We start from the raw sequence: 21,594 nt of genomic DNA on the forward strand, positions 1-21,594 counted from the left end.
AAACAAAAAAATAAAATTGTAATATCACTTTAAATAAAGAGTTTGCCAAGCTATACTTCTCTTCTTTATGCTCCAGCGATGTCCCAGCTTCCTCCTCAGTCCAGCGTATCTGGTCACCTTATTCTATTACCTGGAGTCCAGCCTATCACTCACACAAAACAGCAAGTTTTTTTTTTTGCTTTAAACTAGCCTGTCCATTAGGAGCACATAATGACCTTAATATCATATTGTGGATAAACTGCAGCTAACGGACAGCTGCAAAGTCATAAAAAATACAAAAATTCTAAACTGCATGCAAGAAAATCACACAACCAAAATGTACAAGGTTTCCTGCTGCCTAAAATATGAGAATCATAGCAGATGTTCTAAAAGGACATTTTTCATAGCACAAAACAAGCCTCTTAAAAAATATTTTCATATAAAAAAACAGATGGTACAATAAAGAAAACGTGGATCATAAAGCGCTGAATGAAATTTTTGCTTAAGGTACAAAGTCAGAAGAAAGACATCACTGGGAAGAATACAACATTATATTAAATTTAGCATTCTCTTTTTTTTTCATCTTTTCACATATTCTGTCATAGACATACATTAAGACTCATGTCCAGTAGGGCTCCACTAGGATTAGACGACTTACTTGGATACTTGAAGGCACCACAACAGGTCTATACTTATGCATTATTACATGGTTGGTACCAGAAACTTGTTTATTGCCAGGAGGATGAAAGGGGGGTAACCTCATCACTAAGGGGCACAGTTACAAAGTCGTAACATTCAATAATGCAAATGAATCAATCCCTTCAATATAAACACATTCATCGGGAAAATTCACCGGCAGCGATTATTTGGGGAATGTCACGTTCACTGCTTTAAAACTATGCCTCTTAATTCTATTTGTCTGCATTCAGTATCACACTAAGAAAAAAATCCTATGGGGAATTCGGGGAGCACAATTGCATTGTAATGTGGGTGAGGAGTTTGTGCTTTGTTTTACCATTATTTAAAAAAAAAAAAGAGGACAAAACATTCTTGGTCTACAAAGTCAGTTTTGTCTTAAATGTGCTGAAGATGGTTTTGGAACATGTAACATCTGTACATACACATTCCTGTTTATGCTGTAGCTGTATTATGACACACAGTCAATGGCAGCAAAACAAAGATGAATTGCCATTAGATTTTACTTGGCTACATTATAAAGTTATATTGGTACACTACACAAAATAAAAAACACAAGAAAAATCCATGAATGCGTTTCTAAGGCTGATTGATTGAGTCTCAGTAATAACTGGTCAGTGCCTTCTTTTTTCACGTCAGTTCAGCAATGAGTACACTTTACAGTTAGAGGAGAGCCATGCTAGCCCTTCAAAGGTCATGCTGACATGCAATCAGAATGGTACTTCTCTCTTAATCTACTTTGACCCTTGTTTCCCTAGCAACAGCATTGTCTCTTACCTGCACTGTAGTCAGCCATTGCACTGATCCTAGCCTCGTCAGCTACTGTTAAAAAGGTAAATGTAAGAAGGTTAGCCCGGTTAGTGCCCACATTCCACATGCAATGCAAAAAAAAAAAAAAAGGAACATTAAGATGAAATGTCTCAGTCCATGCAGGCTCTTTATCCCCCTGAGAGTCTTAATGCAATATTGGGAAATTAAAACACTCCATGCAGAGTTTGCTGGCTGCAAACCGCAGGCACTTATGTTATTACATGTTAGCATCACCCACTTAAACAGAATTAAAACTGTTAATTATTTTCATCATTTGCTCATGCCAAAAAAAGCAGATCATTTAAAAAGGCAGACAAAACAGAATAGTAATTATTGTAATGATTGCTTTCTGCTGGTGACACATTGCTTTCCCCAGCCTTTGCGATTAATTGGGGTTGTATTAATAATAGTATTAGGAAACAATCTCAGGGGTTATGGTAATAAACAAAACTGACAAATATGGCTACGTTCAATATGCAACTCATGTTGTAGCATTGCATTACATATGGGGAAATATTCCTATGTATTTGCAGACACGTATTCAAACTGGAAGTTGAAATGGAAAAGTGGACATGATTTAAAGAAGAACTAAACCCATTGAATTAACGGTTAAAAAATAAAAATAAATTTCTGGCATGCCAGGAATGCTACCCATCACATATGCTTGTGCTCTCAACCAAACTGTCAAACCATCAAATGGCTGGTGTCTTAACGCAGCACCATGGCAGTTGCAGATAAAACTGAAGCCAAGATGGCAGCTTCTTTGGCTCAAAAGAATAGGAAGGTTTAGTTCCACTTTAAACCTGCCTGTGGCCAGCAACATGAGCACTTTCCCTTGGAACAATGAGACAATCAAAAGGAACAATTTGTCACAGGACAAGCCTAGCCTTATCTTTTGCTGATGGCAATCATCAGATGGCTTTCAAAACTGGTATATTGACAATTCAATGCTCAATGCAAGTCAGCTGTGAAAGGTTTGTGGACATAATCAGAGAAACCACTGTACAAGAGGCAGAGATGCTCATGTCAAAAATGAGTCCAACTAAAAGGCTTGTGTCAACAGGAATGGTTTTCCCTGCATTTGACGTGCATATAGAATGCAAACAAACCAAAGACAACAAAAACCCATGACTTCAACTGAGCAGTACATATGGCGATTCAGAGACTGCATTTAGCTACATTTCCTTGGACATAGCAGTACACACTACCTAAGTGTGTACTGGAGACAAAGCAGGTGAAATGTAGCCTTTTCTTGTCAGAAGCCCCGTTTAATTTCAAATAGCAAATTAAACATTTGAAAAGAACACCCATTGACACAAGCACTTAGGCATCAGTGTTTTCTTTTGTTCAGAACATATCCTCTGACTGAGTAAAAGAGCATGCCCCCTGCCATCAGACTGAAGAGAAGGGCCCTTGTTCTCTGTGTGGAAGCAGTAGTCTCTCCACAAAGGTTTGACACACCTTCTGCTGAATTGACAGAGGGCACGTTAAATCACTGTATCCACACAGAGAACAAGGGTTCTTCTCTGCAACATACTGGTACAGGACAGGCTTTTCTACTCAGGTTGTAGACGCTTTCTAAAAAATAAAAAAATAAAAATGTAAGACTCTGCACACTTTTTTAATGCACCAGGAATGTATTTTGATGGCAATGGCGTTAAATCAGTATGAAACTAGGGTGACAGTGACTCCAATATAGCAAAGATGTTATTTATTTTTCAATTTATGCTCATGTGGATGTTGAGTTTTGTAATATGATGCTATATAACTTGATTTCAGCAATAGTTTGATGTGCAGTAATCACTAAATTGGATTCCGCATGTTTGGGCAAACCTGGTTGGGCATGCATTTGGACTCTCTTTACACTCATGCTAAGACCCGGTATGCCCTCTGAACAGTGAAATCCATATTTGCAATCAGTACTGTGGAGAACATCAGCAGATCATAAGACACTTTCCAAACTATGTCAGGTTTAGTATAGTCTGTACAAGGCTTATGTTTTACATTTCCATGCCAACTTCTTCTGCAATACTCTTAAAGCATAGGCCTTCTCAGGGGAGGGACTGAAGTAGACCAGTGCCGCATTATGAAGAAACAGCAGGCAATACTTTTTCACGAAAGAGTCCTGTGATTCAGGGACCATTCAAATGCTTATTCAGTGAAGCCGACGCTCTCCTAATATGTTTGATAGAGACTACATAGAACCATTATAAATTGTTCAAGTTAACTATAGAAAAAAATGTTATTCTGCACTATACATGCAAAATGACTGCACATTCACAAGACATCAAAGGGTTACAGTTCTGATTAATATTTTCCAAAGATACAAAATCTAGACTGTGAATGGTGCTATAAGTAATAATTCCTCGTGCCCAGTATAATTGCACCCAACCACGCTATTGATTGGCCTTATACTGCAGCTAAAATCTACATTGTGAGCCATTTAATCTTATTATCCCGGTGAAATAATACCTAGCTCTCTGCAAGCTGGCAAAGTCACATTGCTTTTATAAGTACTCTGGCAAAGACAGTCAATTAAACTAATAGCTGCCGAGATTAAATCTGAAAGTAAACACTTTGTTTCAATAGTAACGAGTCAAATGTTCAGAGTTATTCTGCTTTCAGAGTGTTTTTCCCCTAATATTTTGAAAACTGCTTAGTGACCTGTCATTGCCTGATGAGAATATCCTTTTCACGGCACACATTAAGGCTACATTCACACGAGAGATTAAGTGCAAACAGCAGATTCCTGTGGAAGCGCTCAATGGCCATCTATCCATAGCTGAAAGTAACCTACATGCGCACAATAGCTATAGCTCCCACCAGCCTGGCATTGCTTTGTACAGTGTTCCTGGTTGCAGCTGCTCACATACCTCTGTGATCCGAGCTGCAGGAATCCACAAATTCTTGCTGCAGGAATCTGCTATATGCCCTCAATCCCCTGTGTGAATGTAGCCTTATCAAATCAAAAGCTACTAACAGCACTGCAGGGAGAACTTTCTACATTTCCCAAAATGTACAGGAACTGAAGATCCTCTACTTAGCTTCCTCTATGAAAGTTAACATTATATAGAATGTTTCAGGATTGCGGTCTTTTCTTTGAGTACATCACGGGGCACAGAGTCAGGCTAATATTCATTACCTGCTGGGTTATACTTCATCAATAGGCAAATGGACACTGGTAGACCAAAGGTCTTCAGACAGGAAGTGATCTGCTATATAACCCCTCCCATACAGGAAGCACTTCAGTTTTGTAGCAAGCATAGAATCGTCAAAAAATAGGGGAGGGATCTCTGTGTCCCGTCATGTACTCAAAGAAAAGGATTTTACAGGTAGGTATAACGTAAAAATCCTATTTTCTTTTTCATACATCATGGGACACATAGGCCAATATTCATTACCTGCTGGGACATCCCAGAGCAATAGCCTTGAGGGGAGGGAGACACCCTGTCAAACAATAGCCATCAGAACTTATACAACAGCCCGAAGTACACTGCGGCCGAAAGCCCAATCCTTGGCTGCTCGAACATCCACTTGATAAAATTTTGTGAACGTATGCACTGAAGACCAGATGACAGCCTTATAAATCTGAGCCACAGATACCTGATGTTGAAAAGCCCAGGAGATTCCTACATCCCTGATAGAATGAGCTCTCACCCTAAAGGGAGGAGCTTTACGTTTCAGACCATAGGCCTGAATGATGGACGGACCCAATTGGCAATGGAAGCTTTGGAAATGCTGCCTGCCCCTTCTTGGGTCCTTTTAGTAAAACAAAAAAAGTCTGATCCTCGGATCTGTGCATCTAGACAAATAAACCTTGACTGCCTGGACAACGTCCAAAGAATGCAGTAGTCTCTTCTGCCAAACAAGGCTGAGAGGAAAAAAAAGAAGGCAAAATAATGTCCTGATTTAAATGAAAAGCCAACACCACTTTTGGCAAAAAGGATGGAACAGGCCGTAACACGACTGTCATTGTGAAGGATCAAGTACGGTTCCCTGCATGAAAGGGCCGCCAACTCCAACACCCTTAGCTTGAGTGACAGCAAGTCTAATGGAATTTCCTTAACGGGTTCAAATGGTTGTTTCTGTAACCCAGACAGCACCAAGTTCAAGTCCCAATGACACATAGGTGACCTAATGGAGGGAAGCAAGTGAGTTGCCCCTTGCAAGGTTCGGATCAGTGAATGGGAGGCTAAAGGCCTTCAGAAGAATATTGACTGTGCCGAAACTTGACCTCTGATTGTACTCAAAGCCAATTTGATTTCCACAGCTAATTGTAGAAAAGAGAGAATTCTTCCAATCACCTATTTCCAAGGATGCCATTATCTGGCTTCACACTAAGCAATATAAGTCTTCCAGACCTTATGATAAATCTTCCTAGTGATAGCTTTCCTAGCATTCACTAGAGTAGACACCACTGGTCCCGAGATGCCACAGTCCTTTAACACCCTGGCTTCAATAGCCATGCCGTAAAATTTAGAGACTGTAAATTTGGGGGGAACATAGGACCTTGAGACAGTAGATCGGTGTGATGTGGCAGGGTCCATTGCCCGTCTATTGTCAGTCCCACAATCTCCGGGAACCAGGGCCTTCAGGGCCAGGCTGGTGCCACCAGAATGACTAGAATCCCCTCTCTCCGAATCATGCGCAACAAAAGTACTGGCTCCAAGGATCAGAGCATTTGCTTCAATTGCCAGAGGATCTCTTATTCGAGACACAAACTGCTGCAGCTTGTTGTTGAACCTGGATGCCAGTAGGTCAACCTCTGGCCATCCCCAATGTTTGCAAATTTCATGGAACACCTCTGGGTGTAGGGACCATTTTCCCGGGCAGATTTGCTGGCAGCTGATATAATCTGCCTTTCAGTTCTCTACTCCCAGGATATAGACTGCCGATATTATTGGCACATGTCCCTCTGCCCATCTGTAGCCAGTACTCTCCAAGTTACCGGGAGAAAGGATTTTCCCTTTCGCAGGTTCAGATCCTGCAACCACCAGTTTAGGCTTAAGCATGCCAGAGATAAGCACATTGCATAATCCAGGGCTTTTCTTCCTCTGTTCCAAGCCAACAAGATGTCTTGTTATAAAGGCTTGGAATGGAACTGGGCATAGGGCACTGCCTCGAAGAAGGACACCATCCTCCCTAGAAGACTCATACAGCGCGGAATGGAGGGTTGTCTAGTGGCCCTTATCTGACGCATCTCATCCTTCAGGGCACAGATCCTTACGGGTAGCAAGAACCTAAATATTTTAGACTTTTAGGCTCACTTTTCGGTGGTTATGATCCAGCCTAAGCTTTTCAAATACCTCCCTTTGTAAATTATGCTCTGTTCTAGAGCTCAGTCACCTCTGCAAGAGGAAACTTAAAAGGATATTTTGTCCAGATTGCTCAGAAGCAGACTCATCTGCTCGGCACTCCACCGAATCCCGAGCTTTCAGCTCTTCCCAATCCTCAACCCATTCCTGCTCCATACTAGGAGACTCCAGGGAGGGGGATCTGTCACATTTCCTGCCACCATGCGGGATGGAGGTAATCATGACGGCAATTCTGTGCTCTAACCCGGCTAGGGCTGAGGACAGTTCATCCTTAGTGATAATAGGTGAAGCAGCAGCGTTGCTTGGGAGCCTCTGGTCTTTTAAGGGATACAACACTAGGGATATGACTAGATTCACCAGGAATGACGGATAACATGGCCTTCCCTATGGTGTTAGTCCCACTCCTCTTTTTGGAAGACATTCAATGCCTGCAAACAAAGAGTACTTGGGTGTAGTTAAAACACCTGATAAGGGAGACCCTGTAAAAGCACCTTTAGCCTACCAAGCAGCACCTGGTGACTCGTGTGACCCGGGTAAAGAAAAATGAACCACTGCCAGTGTCTATTCAGAGCCTGCTCTGTGTCCCACAGCTGCCTTCTGGAAGCACCACATGCTTGGCATGCACAGCTTAAATAAGCTGGGTGTGCGCCAGACGTGTGCAAGGTCCCGGTGAGCGGGCGTGACTGCATTTGTGTACAACGCAAATCTTCGAGCACCAAGATAAAGGCTATGGCGCATGTGTGAGCGAAGCCGCGTGCATCGGGGCCACCAAACTGCTGAGCCCAGCGTTCACTCTTGCAAATGCACACGTGTCATGGCAAAACCAAGGCGAAATGGCGCAATGTGGTGCGCCATCATACAGGTAAAAAACAGCCAGACACAAGCAAAAAAGGTACACTTTGCAAACACCCACAGCTAGCCCAGAAGTCCCCCATATGGTCACCACACATGGGTGTCCAGCCTTTAGCTAGCCTGACTGGTTGTTACAATCAGTGGGACACCCCACAATAATAAAATAAAGGGGTTTCACTTAGCCGTCTAGGCGCAGGGCCACTTAGAAGCTAAGGGCCTAATCTTCACCCTTCGCGGCGGGTTCCTGTCACTTGGACCTTCAAGGACTGGGTACCCTTTCATGTTTAGGGTCCACTCCCTTGGACCTGTACAGCACCCTGCAAGAAATCCCTTAGCGCTGTAGTGTCCAAGATTTCCACTCTGCAGGGTTAATCGCCCGGAGGCCACATTACAGCAAGAACTTGAGTCTTCTTTGCGAGGCTCAGGAACCATTTATCCAAGCATAACAACTGTGTCAAATGGGTCTGATCGATCAATCCCTTGATTCATTTTTGGTATGTGGGACTAGAGACCTGGAGCTCAGAGAGCTCAAACAAACCATGCCATCCACATTGCAGACACTGGTAAAGAACTGAAGTGCTTCCTGCATGGGACGGGTTATATAGGGGATCACTTCCTGTCTGAAGATCTTTGGTCTACCAGTGTCCATTCACCTAATAATGAATTTTAACCCAGCAGGTAATGAATATTAGCCTGACTCTGTGTCCCATGATGTATGAAAAAGAAATAATGTTTTTCAACAATTTGTCCAAAAGCTTTTCTAACCCATTGACTACAGCTTGGTGAAATGACTCAGAAAACTGTTAACCTTATTTTTTCAAAGCATGATTATGTCAGATATGTGTACTTGATGTAAACTATTTAACCAATGGATGTCTCTAGTGTTTAAGGGAGTGGTTGATTCTGCTTCATCTAGTCTCAATAGCAGCTGATATAGAGGAAACTACAAAATAAAGTTTAAGGAGCGTTGGACTGTAAGGATTGACCTACTTTGTTCATTTCTTTTGCGTTCGACCAGCGGGTTAAACAGAAAAATAAATAGCCAAATCCCAGACCAACACATTTGTTGTGGATGGGAGAATGCTTTCCGCTGAGCCTATGTATTCACAGTGGGGGGCCTTTCCCCGCCATCAGAATACAGTGATCAGTGTTGCTGGTTATAGCCAGTGGCTGGTGGTTGTACACAACTCAATCTATACATGCCCAGCCTGCCCATACATGGATTTGAATTCAGCCGGTTCCTGCTGAGCCGACCAGATTTTGATCCATGCAAGTCTGCCTTAAGTCTCTATATGTCAGTTAAGTAGACTCCAGTCTGTCAATATTATCCAGCTTTGAGATTGAAGGGCTATGTATTAAAATAAAGAGCTGAATAAAATATGGGCCTTATATAGGGCACTACCAAGCATCACTAGTTTGGATTAATCAGCGAGAGACAGGATAGAGAAAAAAAAAATGTATCCGATCGGTATGGTTTTCCCCCAGTAAGCAAGAATGGTCTGCAGAGTGCCTTGCATACCTTGCAATCTGGGCTAAATCCAAATGGCCACAGAATGTAATCATTTTAGCTTAGAGAAGTACTGGAAGATTCAAATGACTGGAGGCACATTCCATCTGGGTTCTGATGTATGCCCAATAAATGTAAATCAATGACAAATTACAGTCATGAAAAAAAAAGTTAAACTCAGGGCAACAATTTCTTATTTAAAAGTATTTCAAAGGATATATAATCCACTCTGTGAGCATCAAATGCCTTTGAAACACAGACATTACCTTGTAAATGTAGCAGTGACATCATCACTGTGCTGCACGCATGGATCAAAGCTGTTGGCAGGACCCAGCAGGTCCACCTACTGCAGGCTGCGTGCAGAAACTAGAGGGGGACATACAGGCATACATCACTTTTAAGTACACAATGGGGTTTATTTACTAAAGCTGGAAAGTGCAAAATCAGGCTCACTTCTGCATAGAAACCAATGAGCTTCTAACCTCAGCTTGTTCAATTAAGCTTTGGTAATAAAACCTGGAAACTCATTGGTTTCTATGCAGAAGTGAGCCTGATTTTGCACTTTCCAGCTTTAGAAATAAACCCCATTGTGTACTTAAAGTGGGGTATGCCTGTATACAAGACCAGTCACCCTGCACAAAAAGGGGGAAGCAATGACTTGTCTTTATTTGGGAAACATCTGTACAGAGGCAAAGCACAGGAGCTGTTCCAAGCTCAAATGCTGTGCGAATCTGGAAGAAATACCAAGGAAGGATACCAATATGTAAGAGTAGGAATACACTAGCCTCTGGTATTTAGACCAGGGTTAGACAACCTCAGCCCTCCAGCTGTGGTGAAACTACAAATCCTATGAGACATTGTAAGACCCTGACAATCACAGGCATGACTCCTAGAGGTAGAGGCATGATGGGATCTGTAGTTTCACCACAGCTGGAGTGCCGAGGTTGCCTACCCATGATTTAGGCAATATTAGTTTAGGCCAGATTTAACTTTAAAAAAAAAAATGGAGGAAAAAACAAACAAAAAAAAACAAGGCATTCTTGGGGGTACAAGTGTATTATTATGTAGACTAATTCAAATGCTGCTGCTACGACTCGGTTCATCTGTTGTGCAGTGGGAAATGATGACCTTTGAATAAGTCCCAGTATCTGGTTATCAGAAGACACAGCAAACGTCATATGTTTGGCTAATGCTTGCACGACTGCCGAACTGCCTCCGTCTGGCTGGGGCTGGCAGATCAGAAATAAAATGATATTTAAAGAATTAATTTATCTGAGTGAGAAAGGAAGGTGCTGAGCTCTTTTATCTATGAACTTGTCATGAGGAATAAATCCATATCTTATTTTATATACTGTAGATACAGAAGAACAGCCATATCCAGCATGCTGCAGGAAGGTAGCACCTCATAAAGCCATTCTGCAAGCAGGATTGTGAACAGATAAACTACACAGTGATGATGGAAATACTACATTTCAGGAATTTTAATTTGAATTTTAAGGAATTATCTCACAGACAACTCCAACAGCTGTCATTAGATATTCATCTGTTTTCAGGGGAAATGGGTTTTGAAGGATTTAAAATAATCCATGATTACTACAAAAGAACAAAGTGACTTTTTCTCTAGGTATATATATTTGATAATGACACCAAAAAAATAAATAAAATCTTATCTATACGTAGTGTGACTGATGGAAGAGATTTTCCACAAAAAAAATAAATAATAATAATAATAATTAAACCACAATATTTAAGAAATAAACACATTTGTTACCTAAATCCATGCTTTTGGATTTTCGAGTTTTAACAAAGTCCAACTGACTGGCGTCTCCAAACTGCTTGGTTCGTTTCTCTGACATGCTCTGGCGACCAAACCCCTCTCTCTGGAAGGCAAGGGATGGATCTACATCTGGACTCAAAGTGCTGAAAGAAATGTAAAATAGTATTCATAATCACTAATCAAGAAGTAGTGTGAGTGAGAGTGTGTGCATTTCATAAGGCATATGTTCTACACAGACACATTAGACAGATTAAATGATTAAATGAGATTAAATGAGAAGTTTGCCTTTTGGGAAAAGATAATACATGCACATATTTTTGCAGAAAGAAAAGTGCATTTATTCTTATTTCACACAGAAGCATGCAGAGCATTGCACCTGTGATCAGTGGATCTTGAGTGCAATCTCAGCTTCCTTGTAGACAAGCCCTACAGCTGTCAGCCCATACCTCTGCACAGGCTGTCTGTTTAAAAGTGCCCTCGCAGTTCATTGGGAACTACAAGTCACCGGCCACGGTGGCATCCAGGACTTGTAGCTCATTTTCATTTACAGACTGTTATGAATAAATAATGCTTAGGGGAAGGGGGGGTGGGGATAGAGGAAATGCTGGAGCACGTTACTAGTTACACCTTACTGGGAATGGGCTCGGGCGACTCAGGATCCTAGTCCCAACCCACCTGCCCGATCCTGCTAAGAAGCTGGCACTGCACATCGCCAATCCCAGGCAGTAAGATATTTCCCGGTCCGCAGCTGCACAGATTGAGCAATGTCTCACTGCCTGTGATTAGCGGTGTACAGTGTCAGCCTCCTGGCAGGATCGGGCAGGTGGGTTGGAACTAGAAACCCAAACACGCCCGAGTCCATGTCTACACCCTACAAATGAGTATAATGTTTACCATGCTCCAAAAGGTGAACTTCGCCCTTTACATTGCTGCTGGCTAAATGTAACCACTTCTACCCCAGAAGGATGTGACCCCTTCCTGACCAGGCCATTTTTTGCGATACGGCACGGTATATCTTTAAATTACAATTGCGTGGTCGTACAACGTTGTACCCATTGATGTCCTTTTTTTTAATGTCCTTTTTTTTTGTGGTATTTGATCACCTCTGCGGTTTTTATTTTTTGCGCTATAAACCAAAAAAAAAAAAAAAAGAGTGACCATTTTGAAAAAAATCCCAATATTTTGTAGTTTTTGCTATAATAAATATCCCCAAAAGTTATAGCACCTACAAAATAGGGGATAGATGTCATTTTTATTATTATTTATTTTATTACTAGTAATGGCGGCCATCTGCAGTAATGGCGGCCATTTATCAGGACTGCAACATTGCGGCGGACAGATCGGACACTTGACATTTATACAGCGATCAGAGCCAAAAATAGCTATTGATTACTGTATAAATGTCACTGGCAGGGAAGGAGTTAACACTAGGGGAAGATCAAGGTGTTAACTGTTCCCTAGGTGTGTTCTAACTATAGGGGGATAGGACTGACTACTGGAGGAGAGAGATAGGTGTTCATACTTGGTATGAACACACCATCTGTCTCCTCACCCGAGAGAACTGGGATTTGTGTGTTTAAACACACAGTTCCCGATTCTCGCTCTGTCACAAGCACTCGTGGGTGCCCAGCGGTCATCGCGCCCACCGGGCGCTCGCATCTGCTCTGGAAACAGGCGGCAGTCACGTGCCTGCTGTGACATCTTAAAGGAGCGATGTACAGCTACGGCAATTTGCAGAGCCATGCCAACCTGCCGCAGTATAACTGCAGCGGCTGGTTGGCTAGTGGTTAAAGACAACATCAGCTTAATTACCCCCTTAGGCTTTTCTTTTTTTTTCCAAGAATTTTATTAAGTGTAAAAACAATACAGCAAGAAAGACGAAACATATGATTAACAGCAGTTACAAAGGGTAAAGCATATAGAGCTTGTTGTACATATATAGTAGCTCGCATAACAGTAAAAGTCAAGAATGAACTTAAAGAACCTAATACAATTGTCGAACCACCCGGACAGTGAGACTTGCACAAATATACATCTGTATGGGGGTCCGTTAGCTATATAACATGTTCGTTTCAGTAAACAGTGAATGGTATTCATCGTACTATAAGCCAAGGAGAAGGAGAGGGGTTAGGGAGGAGGAAAGAGTAGGGGAAGAGGGGGGTGGATAATAGGGGGGGAGGATAGTGGGTTCAACTCCGCTGCCCTTAGTCAGATGTAGGGGGTGGGGAGAACAATGCGATGGGCGGGAGGGTTGTGCGATATTGTAACCCTATGTTAGTTTAAATTGGTGGAAGCGTCGGGGACAAGGGAATTCTGATATATTTCTAATGAGGGGGAATGTAGTAAAGGGAGGTTAATCAAGTTGGTGTAAAAGAAGGTCAAAGAGAATAGGACGCAAGATGAGACGTAGGGTGCGAGTCCAGTCCTGTCAGTTGAACTAGTTGGTGTGTGTTGTAATGCGGTCAAAGTCTGATGTGGTTAAGAAATGTTTCCAACATGCCCATTTTGACCCATAAGTACTTGGTTTGTCTTTGGCTATGTGAATTAGTTCTTCCATGTCCGCTATCCTTTGCATTTTCAGAAGCCAGGTGTGGACGGTAGGGACAGTGCGGGATTTCCAGTGGATCGGAATACATTGCTTAGCAGCATTGATCATATGTATTATAATGGATTTGCGATAGGTAGATTGTGACAGAGTAGTGTGGTGTAAAAGGAATTGAGCAGGGCAGTAAGGTACCTCATAGGTCGTTATGGTTTTTATCAATTGATGTATGGTTGTCCAGAATGGTTGGAGAGAGGGGCAAGTCCACCAAACGTGGAGTAGGGTGCCTTGGTTTTGTTGGCATCTCCAGCATGTTTCTGAAATGGATGAATCCCATTTGTGTAGTCTCTCTGGTGTTTTATACCAACGGGAGAGAAGTTTGTACCCCGTTTCTTGAACGGATACATTTGTGGAGCCCTTATGGATATTACGAAATATATTGTCCCAGTCATCTTCTGTAAGTGTAAGGTTTAGGTTTTGTTCCCAAGCTGTACAAGTTCGAAGGTCGTTAGATTTGCAATCACCAAATAAGAGAGAATGAGTTTGGGAGATAAGGTGTGTGTGGGGTGAATCTGCGGTGCAGAGTTGTTCAAAGGGCGTTAATTGTCTCGAAAGGTCAGTCACATTCCCCAGTTTTTTGAGGAAGTGGGATATTTGTTGGAAGGTCCAGAAGGGAATAGGGGCCGTTTGCATTTCACTAGCTAATTGGGAAGATGATTTAGGGCGTCCATTGTTATAAAAGTGTTGTAAAAGGATACGTGGTTGCGACCAATGGCCTTGGAGGAAGTTGGGGTACATTCCAGGCGGGAAGTCAGGGTTTAATTTAAGTGGAGTTAGAGGGCTCGTGATGGAAGAGATTGAGGATTGTGTGCATAGTTTTCGAAAACATCGCAAAGTCGGAACTATGAGTGGGTGTAATTTGATTTCCTTTTGGGAAAGCGAAGACTGAATCCAAGGGAGGGATTCGAGTGGCAGTATAGTGCATGAGGATTCTAGGGATATCCAATCTTTGTTAGTCGACTGGGTATTCCAATCTACAATTCTAGAAAGTTGAACTGCATGATAATAGTTCAACAGGTCTGGAAGGCCTATGCCACCAAGATGTTTGGGACGGGTCAGGGAGGTGAATTTGATCCTCGGTCTGCGGGAGCCCCAGAGAAATCTGGAGCATATGCTTCTGTAGGATTGGAAGAACGATCGTGGGAGATGTATGGGGATCGTCTGAAGTATGTATAAAAGTCTCGGTAGAACATTCATTTTTAATATGGCGGCTCTGCCGAACCACGAGAATATTGGCTTATCCCAACGCTTCAGGTCGGAAATAATGTTTTGTAATATGGTATGGAAGTTTCTTATGTATAGGTCTTTTAGATGAGACGTCAGTTGTATGCCCAGGTAGGTAATGGAGTGGTCATTCCAATGGAATGGGAAGTTTGCTTTACAGTGGAGTACGTCTGCAGAGGGGAGGGAAACATTGAGGGCATATGATTTAGAGAAATTAATTTTCAGGTTGGAAAGTATGTTGAAATTTTTAAATTCGTTCAGTAAGATCGGAATTGATGTATGCGGACGAGTAAGGAAGAGTAGGATATCGTCTGCAAAGGCAGCAAGTTTGTATTCTTTGGTAGTGGTCTTGATTCCTGATATATCGGGGTTTTGTCTAATGCTGTTAAGAAGGGGTTCAAGGGTGAGAATAAAGAGAATAGGAGACAGGGGGCATCCCTGTCTGGTTCCATTGGATATGGAGAAGGCATCCGACAGGGCACCATTAACACGGACCTTGGCCGTTGGGTTGTGGTATAGGGAGTTAACTAGGATGGAAAATTGTGGACCAAAGCCAAAGGATTGTAAGACAGCTTGCATATAGTCCCATGCTACCCTGTCGAATGCCTTCTCCGCATCAAGGGACAGGAAGAATCCCTTACTTTTGGAAGTTGTGATAATGTGATGTAAGTTTATAGCTTTGAGAGTGTTATCTCTAGCTTCACGATTGGGAACAAATCCCACTTGGTCTTTAGCAACGAGGGAGGGCAGAATGGGGAGTATCCTATTGGCCAAGATTTTGGCGAAGAGTTTGACGTCCGCATTAAGTAGGGATATTGGTCTGTAGCTAGCTGGTTGTGTGGGGTCTTTGTCATCTTTGGGTAAAACCACTATATGAGCCTCAAGCATCTCCTTATGCATGTGAGTCGTGTCAGAAAGAGAGTTGAAAGCTGATAAGAATGGTTTATGTAAAATATCTGCGAAAGTTTTGTAGTAGACTGCAGGCAATCCGTCCGGACCTGGGCTTTTACCTGATTTCGTTTGTTTAAGTGCTTTGTCCCATTCAGCTTGGGTAATGGGGCCTTCCAGGTCAGCTAGAAGGTCCTGTGTTAAGAGTTTTGGGCAATATTTATTTAGAAATTCCGTCATGTGTCGTAGTCTAGTTTGGGAAGGGGGTGGATGGTTATCAGATCCTTTTAAATTGTATAGTTTAGCATAGAATTGCTCAAACTCCCGTGCAATCTCATCATTTTTGGTGTGTTTAATTCCCGTTGGGGAGTTTAAGCAGTGAACGGTGGAGTCAGTCTTTTTAGAATGGAGTGCCCTTGCTAACATTTTACTGCTTTTGTTCCCGAATTCGTAAAAGTATCTTTGGGACAGCATGTATCGTTTCCTAATGTGCTTGCTTAGTTCCTCCTGTATTTGAGTCCTGGTAGCTTGAAGGTCTTGGAGCGTTTGAGAGGCTAGGGTACGTTTATGGGTCGCCTCTAGTATTTTGAGTTTGTCGAATAATTGTTGAAGATATTTCTGTCTGTCTCTTTTAGCTTTGGCTGATATAGAGATCATTTTCCCTCTGATAACGCACTTATGGGCAGCCCATTGTGTCAGAAAAGAAGTGTCAGGTGTGTCATTCTCTTTAAAATAGTCGTTCAAGTAAGTTCTGAGATCCGCTACGTTCCCTACGTCTGAGAGGATAGCGGGGTCTAGTCTCCAAATTTGGGTACGAGTTAGTTTGTCGGGAAGTGTCAGCGTCGCCGTAATGGGGTGATGGTCTGAGTGAGTCATCGGTTCTATTGTTGCATTTGTCAGATAGGCAAGATCAGGTTGAGTCAAGAATAAGTAGTCAATCCGTGAGTACTTGTTGTGAGGGGATGAGTAAAAGGTGAAGTCTTTCGTTGTAGGATGTGTTGTGCGCCATGTGTCATGGAGAGAAAGTTTTTGGAGGCAAAGCTTAATCTGACGAAGTGCTCTATAAGGAAGAGAAGAAGAGCCCGTGGACGTGTCCACCAAAGGGTCTAGGGGGACATTGAAGTCACCACCCAGGAGCAAAATACCTGATTGGAATCCCTGTAGTTTGGTGGAGACGGCACGAAAAAAGGATACTTGGGTTTTGTTTGGGCTATATAAATTGGCCAAAGTTATAGGTTTGTTGTGCCAAGTACCTTTGAGAAAGATGTATCTACCCTGTTCGTCCTGAAGTATATCAGAGATCTGTATAGAGGCATGTTTGGATAACAGGATAGATACACCCTTGGTTTTAGAGGTTGGGGATGTAGCGTGGTAGTGGGTAGGGTAGAAATCCGAAGCTAATTTGGGAATTTTCGGGGAGTGAAAGTGTGTTTCCTGTAGGAATACTAGGCTTTTCTGGCTATTATCAACATGTATAAATACATAAGTGGTCCATATAGTGAACTTGGTGTTGCGTTATTAACTTTAAGGTCAAGGACAAGGGGGGCACTCTAACTCTGGAGGAAAAGAGAATTTTCAAATATTGAAAGGTTTATTCACAGTACGAACTGTGAAAATGTGGAATAGACTCCCTTCAAGAGCTGGTTCTGTCTTGCTCAGTAGATTGTGTTAAAAAAAAGGCCTGGATTCTTTCCTAAATGTACAGAATATAACTGGGTACTAACATTTATAGGTAAAGTTGATCCAGGGAATATCCGATTGCTTCTCAGGAATTTTTTCCCCTGCTACAGCAAATTGAATCATGCTTTGCTGGAGTTTGCCTTCCTCTGGATTAATTGATTGTACGATTATTTTTTTTCCCTATTATTGGTTGATCTAGATCAGGAGTCGCAAACCGGTGGCCCTCCAGCTGTTGTGAAACAAGTCCCATCATGTGTCTGCCTGTGGGAGTCATGCTTGTAACCGTCAACCTTGCAATGCGTCATGGGACTTGTAGTTTTGCAACAGCGGGAGGGCCACCAGTTTGAGACTTAACCTTAACCTAAATCGAATATGTCCAATACTAGAAGTTTGGGTACTTGTAAAACACCTGTCACCTCAAGGACACACAGGAAGCATTTTTTTCCCATGTCCCAGTCATACTGCAATGCAGCCTAGGGCACGCTGCGATAAAATACTGACATCCTGCATTCTATTGCAGCGCACCATTGACAGCTTTTACAGCTACATTGGGAAAACATCTATTTTATATGTTACATTTTATATTTGTTACATGTTCCCATTCACATAACATAACTAAAAAATTAAAAACGTGTTGCTTACCTTTTAACTAAAAAAAAAACAGCCTACAATTTCCATATTTTATCTAAATGTTAAGGAGAGGGCTGGACATTTGTTTTCAAAGCATTAACTCTGTCTGTACTGTGCTGGCAGATCCTCATCAGTTATATACCAGATGTGCAAGACTGTATGTCTTAACAAAAGGGTTAAAGCAGAACCCTCACATACTGCTGACATTTTCTGCTGGGGCATCAGGAGTCATTCTGATAAACACTGGTACCATGCCAAGAATGTATGCGGAGATTGGCACAGACAGCTCAGTGTCAATGCAACAAAAGATTTCAAACAGGCAGGTAAATTTGTTTTATTGCAGAGGAAGAGAAAACCAATAAAAATCCATCTGCTCGAAAAAGTTTTAACTGAAGGGTTACTTCTACTTTAAAGATCTCAAGGCTTGGGTGGTACATTGTTTATAAACAAAAAAAATAAAAAAACTGTCTTCATCTGTCCCTTACTTGCACATTATTCTGAATAATTCCTAACTGCCTATAGAGTCCTGAGTAGAATCCTGCTCCAAATAACCATAAAAGGTAAGAATTATTTTTTGTATAATTATTTTTTAGGTATGCTGTGTGAACATGTAGTGGGCATTTCTCAAATCTGACTGTAATAGGTGAAATACACTTTAAACTGAAGCACATCTGTTACTTAACAAAGGATAAATATTGTAAAGCAAATAAATCCAGGGTAGAAAATATGAAAACACTTAACTTAGGCTTTAAAAGGGCACCAAAAATTGAATTTGGCGACAGACATAACACACTTATTTAAAGTGTCACTCCATAAGTGCTTTGTAGAACAAACATTTCCAAAATGTCCTGAAAGTCACCTTTCCCCATGTATTACTGAGCACGGTTATTAAGCTGCGTCCCACCAGCACATTCATCCCTCTTCCACCCAATTATTAAAATATTCATCAGGTTTTTACAGGCTCAAATCTACTCCCCAGGACTGATTTGGGAAGAGTTTCGCCACCCGGCGACCCTGCATATTATTAACATTCCTTATTTTAATCCCTTCTTATTGCACTTTTTGTTTTCATAATATTTTCATGAAGGATTAGGGAGATAATGTCATGCTGGACGGCATACATTTCCCTCTGTGATTCAGAACAGCTGCCAGGCTTGTTTGTATAACCCTCGTATGTCCATTGTGACTGCTCCAAGTTTCTGCCTCCGAGCATGAGGTTGTAGAAAACACGCCGCTCCCCTCTGTCTACTTGGCCCCCTGACTGCAGGAAATTGAACTGCATGGCTTTATTGTTAATGAATCTGGTCTTTAATGGCTGCTTTATAATGAGTGCACTTAGATTGTGAAGAAACCAGAAAGTCACATGGCCAGAACTGGCTGTACCAGAAGATGATTCGCCATGTCTTAATAGGTGATGGGCCTAATTAATATGACACAAGTAGCATGACCTTTAATCAGAATCCAGTGACATTAGCTAAATACACTGAATACATATATAGTTTATTAAGAAAGCGTGACAGGTAAAAAGTCCTTACAAGCGTGCAAAACTTAAATGGCAATTCCAGGCAATTAAACAAAAAATATCAGTGAGTTGTTAATACTAACCAGAAAGCTTTATATTAGGCTCCAATTCAAATATATATATATATATATATATATATATATATATATATATATATATAAAAAAAATCTCAATCATCCTCCCATGATCCTATGGACTACCAATGACCTAGCAGAGATACACAATGCCCTAAATCTTACGTGCCGCCACATTGAATTTCTTCTCTTTTCCAGTGAGATGTAATGTTTTCTGGAAGTCTGCAGTGTATGGAGCAGAGATATAATTTACTTATTTTTGCAGGATCAATGATGTAATTAAATCGACAAGAGTTTTAGATGAACGGGACTGGGAATTTATGGCCTTCAGAATTTATGGTTCAGAAGTTCAGGGTATTGGCAACCAAAACATTTGATAAAATAGGTGTCTTCAGCACTGGGCTGAAAAACAAACAAGCTGAATGGGTTCACTGTATATCCTCATGCATTTCAGTATTGAGTGCTCAGATTGCCATTCCACTTGAAACTATGTAGGAAAGCTTAACCACCCAAGAGTTTCTTCAGATCTCCAAACTTTCTAAAGATAGGGCCATTTGTTGTCCTTCAGACTTTAGGGAGGCTGGACTGGGCCCAGTGTGAGTAAACAATGGCCGATCTTTGATATTGGGGGAGAAATGGTGTCAGTGGGAGGAATAATGCCCCATTCTGTCTCCCGTGAAAGGAATAATTCCCCATCATTGGTGTCAGTAAAAGGAATAGGGACCAATTGTTGGTGTCAGTGGCAGGAATAATAATGCCTCAAGGGCTCAATAAAGGCAAGCAAAGATCCACACCCAGCCTCAGACCACTGTCCTTGAGCCATTCTGCCTGCTGGGCTTTTATTGTATTTTGAAAAATAAGACGTGGGAGCAACCAAAAGGTGGCTGCAGACACCGATAATTTGTAAAGAGGGCAGGAAACATGAACTATGGCAAGGAAATCTCACTACCTTGAAGATAATCTTCCCAAGTCTTCATCAAAAGAGAACAATGAAGCCTGGCTACCTCCGGTTTCAACTCTTAAGCATTCATCTACTAAAACTGGAATACACAAAATCTGGTGCACCTCTGCATAGAAACCAATTGGCTTCCAGGTTTTTTTGTTTTTTTTTGTCAAAGCTTAAAGTGGCTGTTACCCTAAAGAAACATGGTCCTGCTCCTTTAAGGAAGAAGCTATAGCATAGTGCTTTTGCCTTTTCAATGGCACCTATCTTCTACAGCAGTCACTCTCAACCCTGTCCTCAAGTACCAACCAACAGGCCATTTTTGCAGTATCTCCTTTATCTTGCACAGGTGCTTTAAATCACAGTCAATGGCTTAGTATTTTGGACAGCTATTTTATTTAAGAGAAATTCCCAAAGCATGGCCTGTTCCGCTATTTGAGGACAGGGTTTATAACCACTGTTCTACAGTACCTGGTTGATCCTGAGTTCCCATCTGTGAGCTGACCATATTTATCATGGCTGCTAAGCCATGAAATCGTGGTCAGAATATGTGTGTCTGTCATCCAGCATCTCTCCTGTGCAACGCTGCATCTTCCCACCCTCCCCCTCCCTCTTTGGTTTTAGTGTGCAGTGAGAACACGATCTCCTTTTCATTCCTCCCCTCCCCACCCAGCCAGCCTTCATTCATTCACTATACTGTTTACCCAAAACAGAAGGGAATCTCGGCCCCTCCCACTTGGTTCCTTTAGATCTGGGTCCAGAGGTGAGGGAGGACACGTGAGCATAAATGAGCACAAAGAAAAAAGATTAAGATTGGAAAAAACAAAAACTGTACTGCTAAACGTACAAACAAATACATGGAGGTTAGATCAATTTTAGCTATTTAAGTTTATGACCACTTTATCCACTTCCGGACAGCCCACCATGTATGTACATCGCTATTTTGATGTTATGTACTGTGGTTATGGCAGCATATATCTGTCATAACCCTGGTATATTTTTACACAGCAGGCAATCCGGCATCAGATAAATGCCACAATGGATTCGCCAAGGGATCACTTTTATGGGTGGTGGGAGAGTTGGCCCCTTCCCACC

At 41.8% G+C, this 21,594-nt stretch overlaps 1 protein-coding gene across 11 annotated transcripts in view; it reads right to left on the bottom strand.

Moving 5' to 3' along the window:
- Positions 1–21,594, bottom strand: part of PARD3 (par-3 family cell polarity regulator) — an 835,070-nt gene that overhangs the window by 325,601 nt on the left and 487,875 nt on the right. For 10 of the 11 annotated variants that reach the window (XM_077491101.1, XM_077491100.1, XM_077491097.1 and 7 more), the window contains 2 exons: positions 10,931–11,079; positions 1,453–1,497 (listed from right to left, as the gene is read on the bottom strand). In XM_077491101.1, the coding sequence (XP_077347227.1) occupies positions 1,453–1,497; positions 10,931–11,079 (194 nt within the window). The remainder of the gene's footprint in view (positions 1–1,452; positions 1,498–10,930; positions 11,080–21,594) is intronic. The other variant, XM_077491094.1, reaches the window with a different exon arrangement.

The sequence above is a fragment of the Lithobates pipiens genome, unplaced genomic scaffold (genome assembly GCF_037356315.1).
Source record: "Lithobates pipiens isolate NorthernLeopardFrog02 unplaced genomic scaffold, aLitPip1_a1.2 Scaffold_19, whole genome shotgun sequence".
In the NCBI taxonomy this organism is placed as follows: domain Eukaryota; kingdom Metazoa; phylum Chordata; class Amphibia; order Anura; family Ranidae; genus Lithobates; species Lithobates pipiens.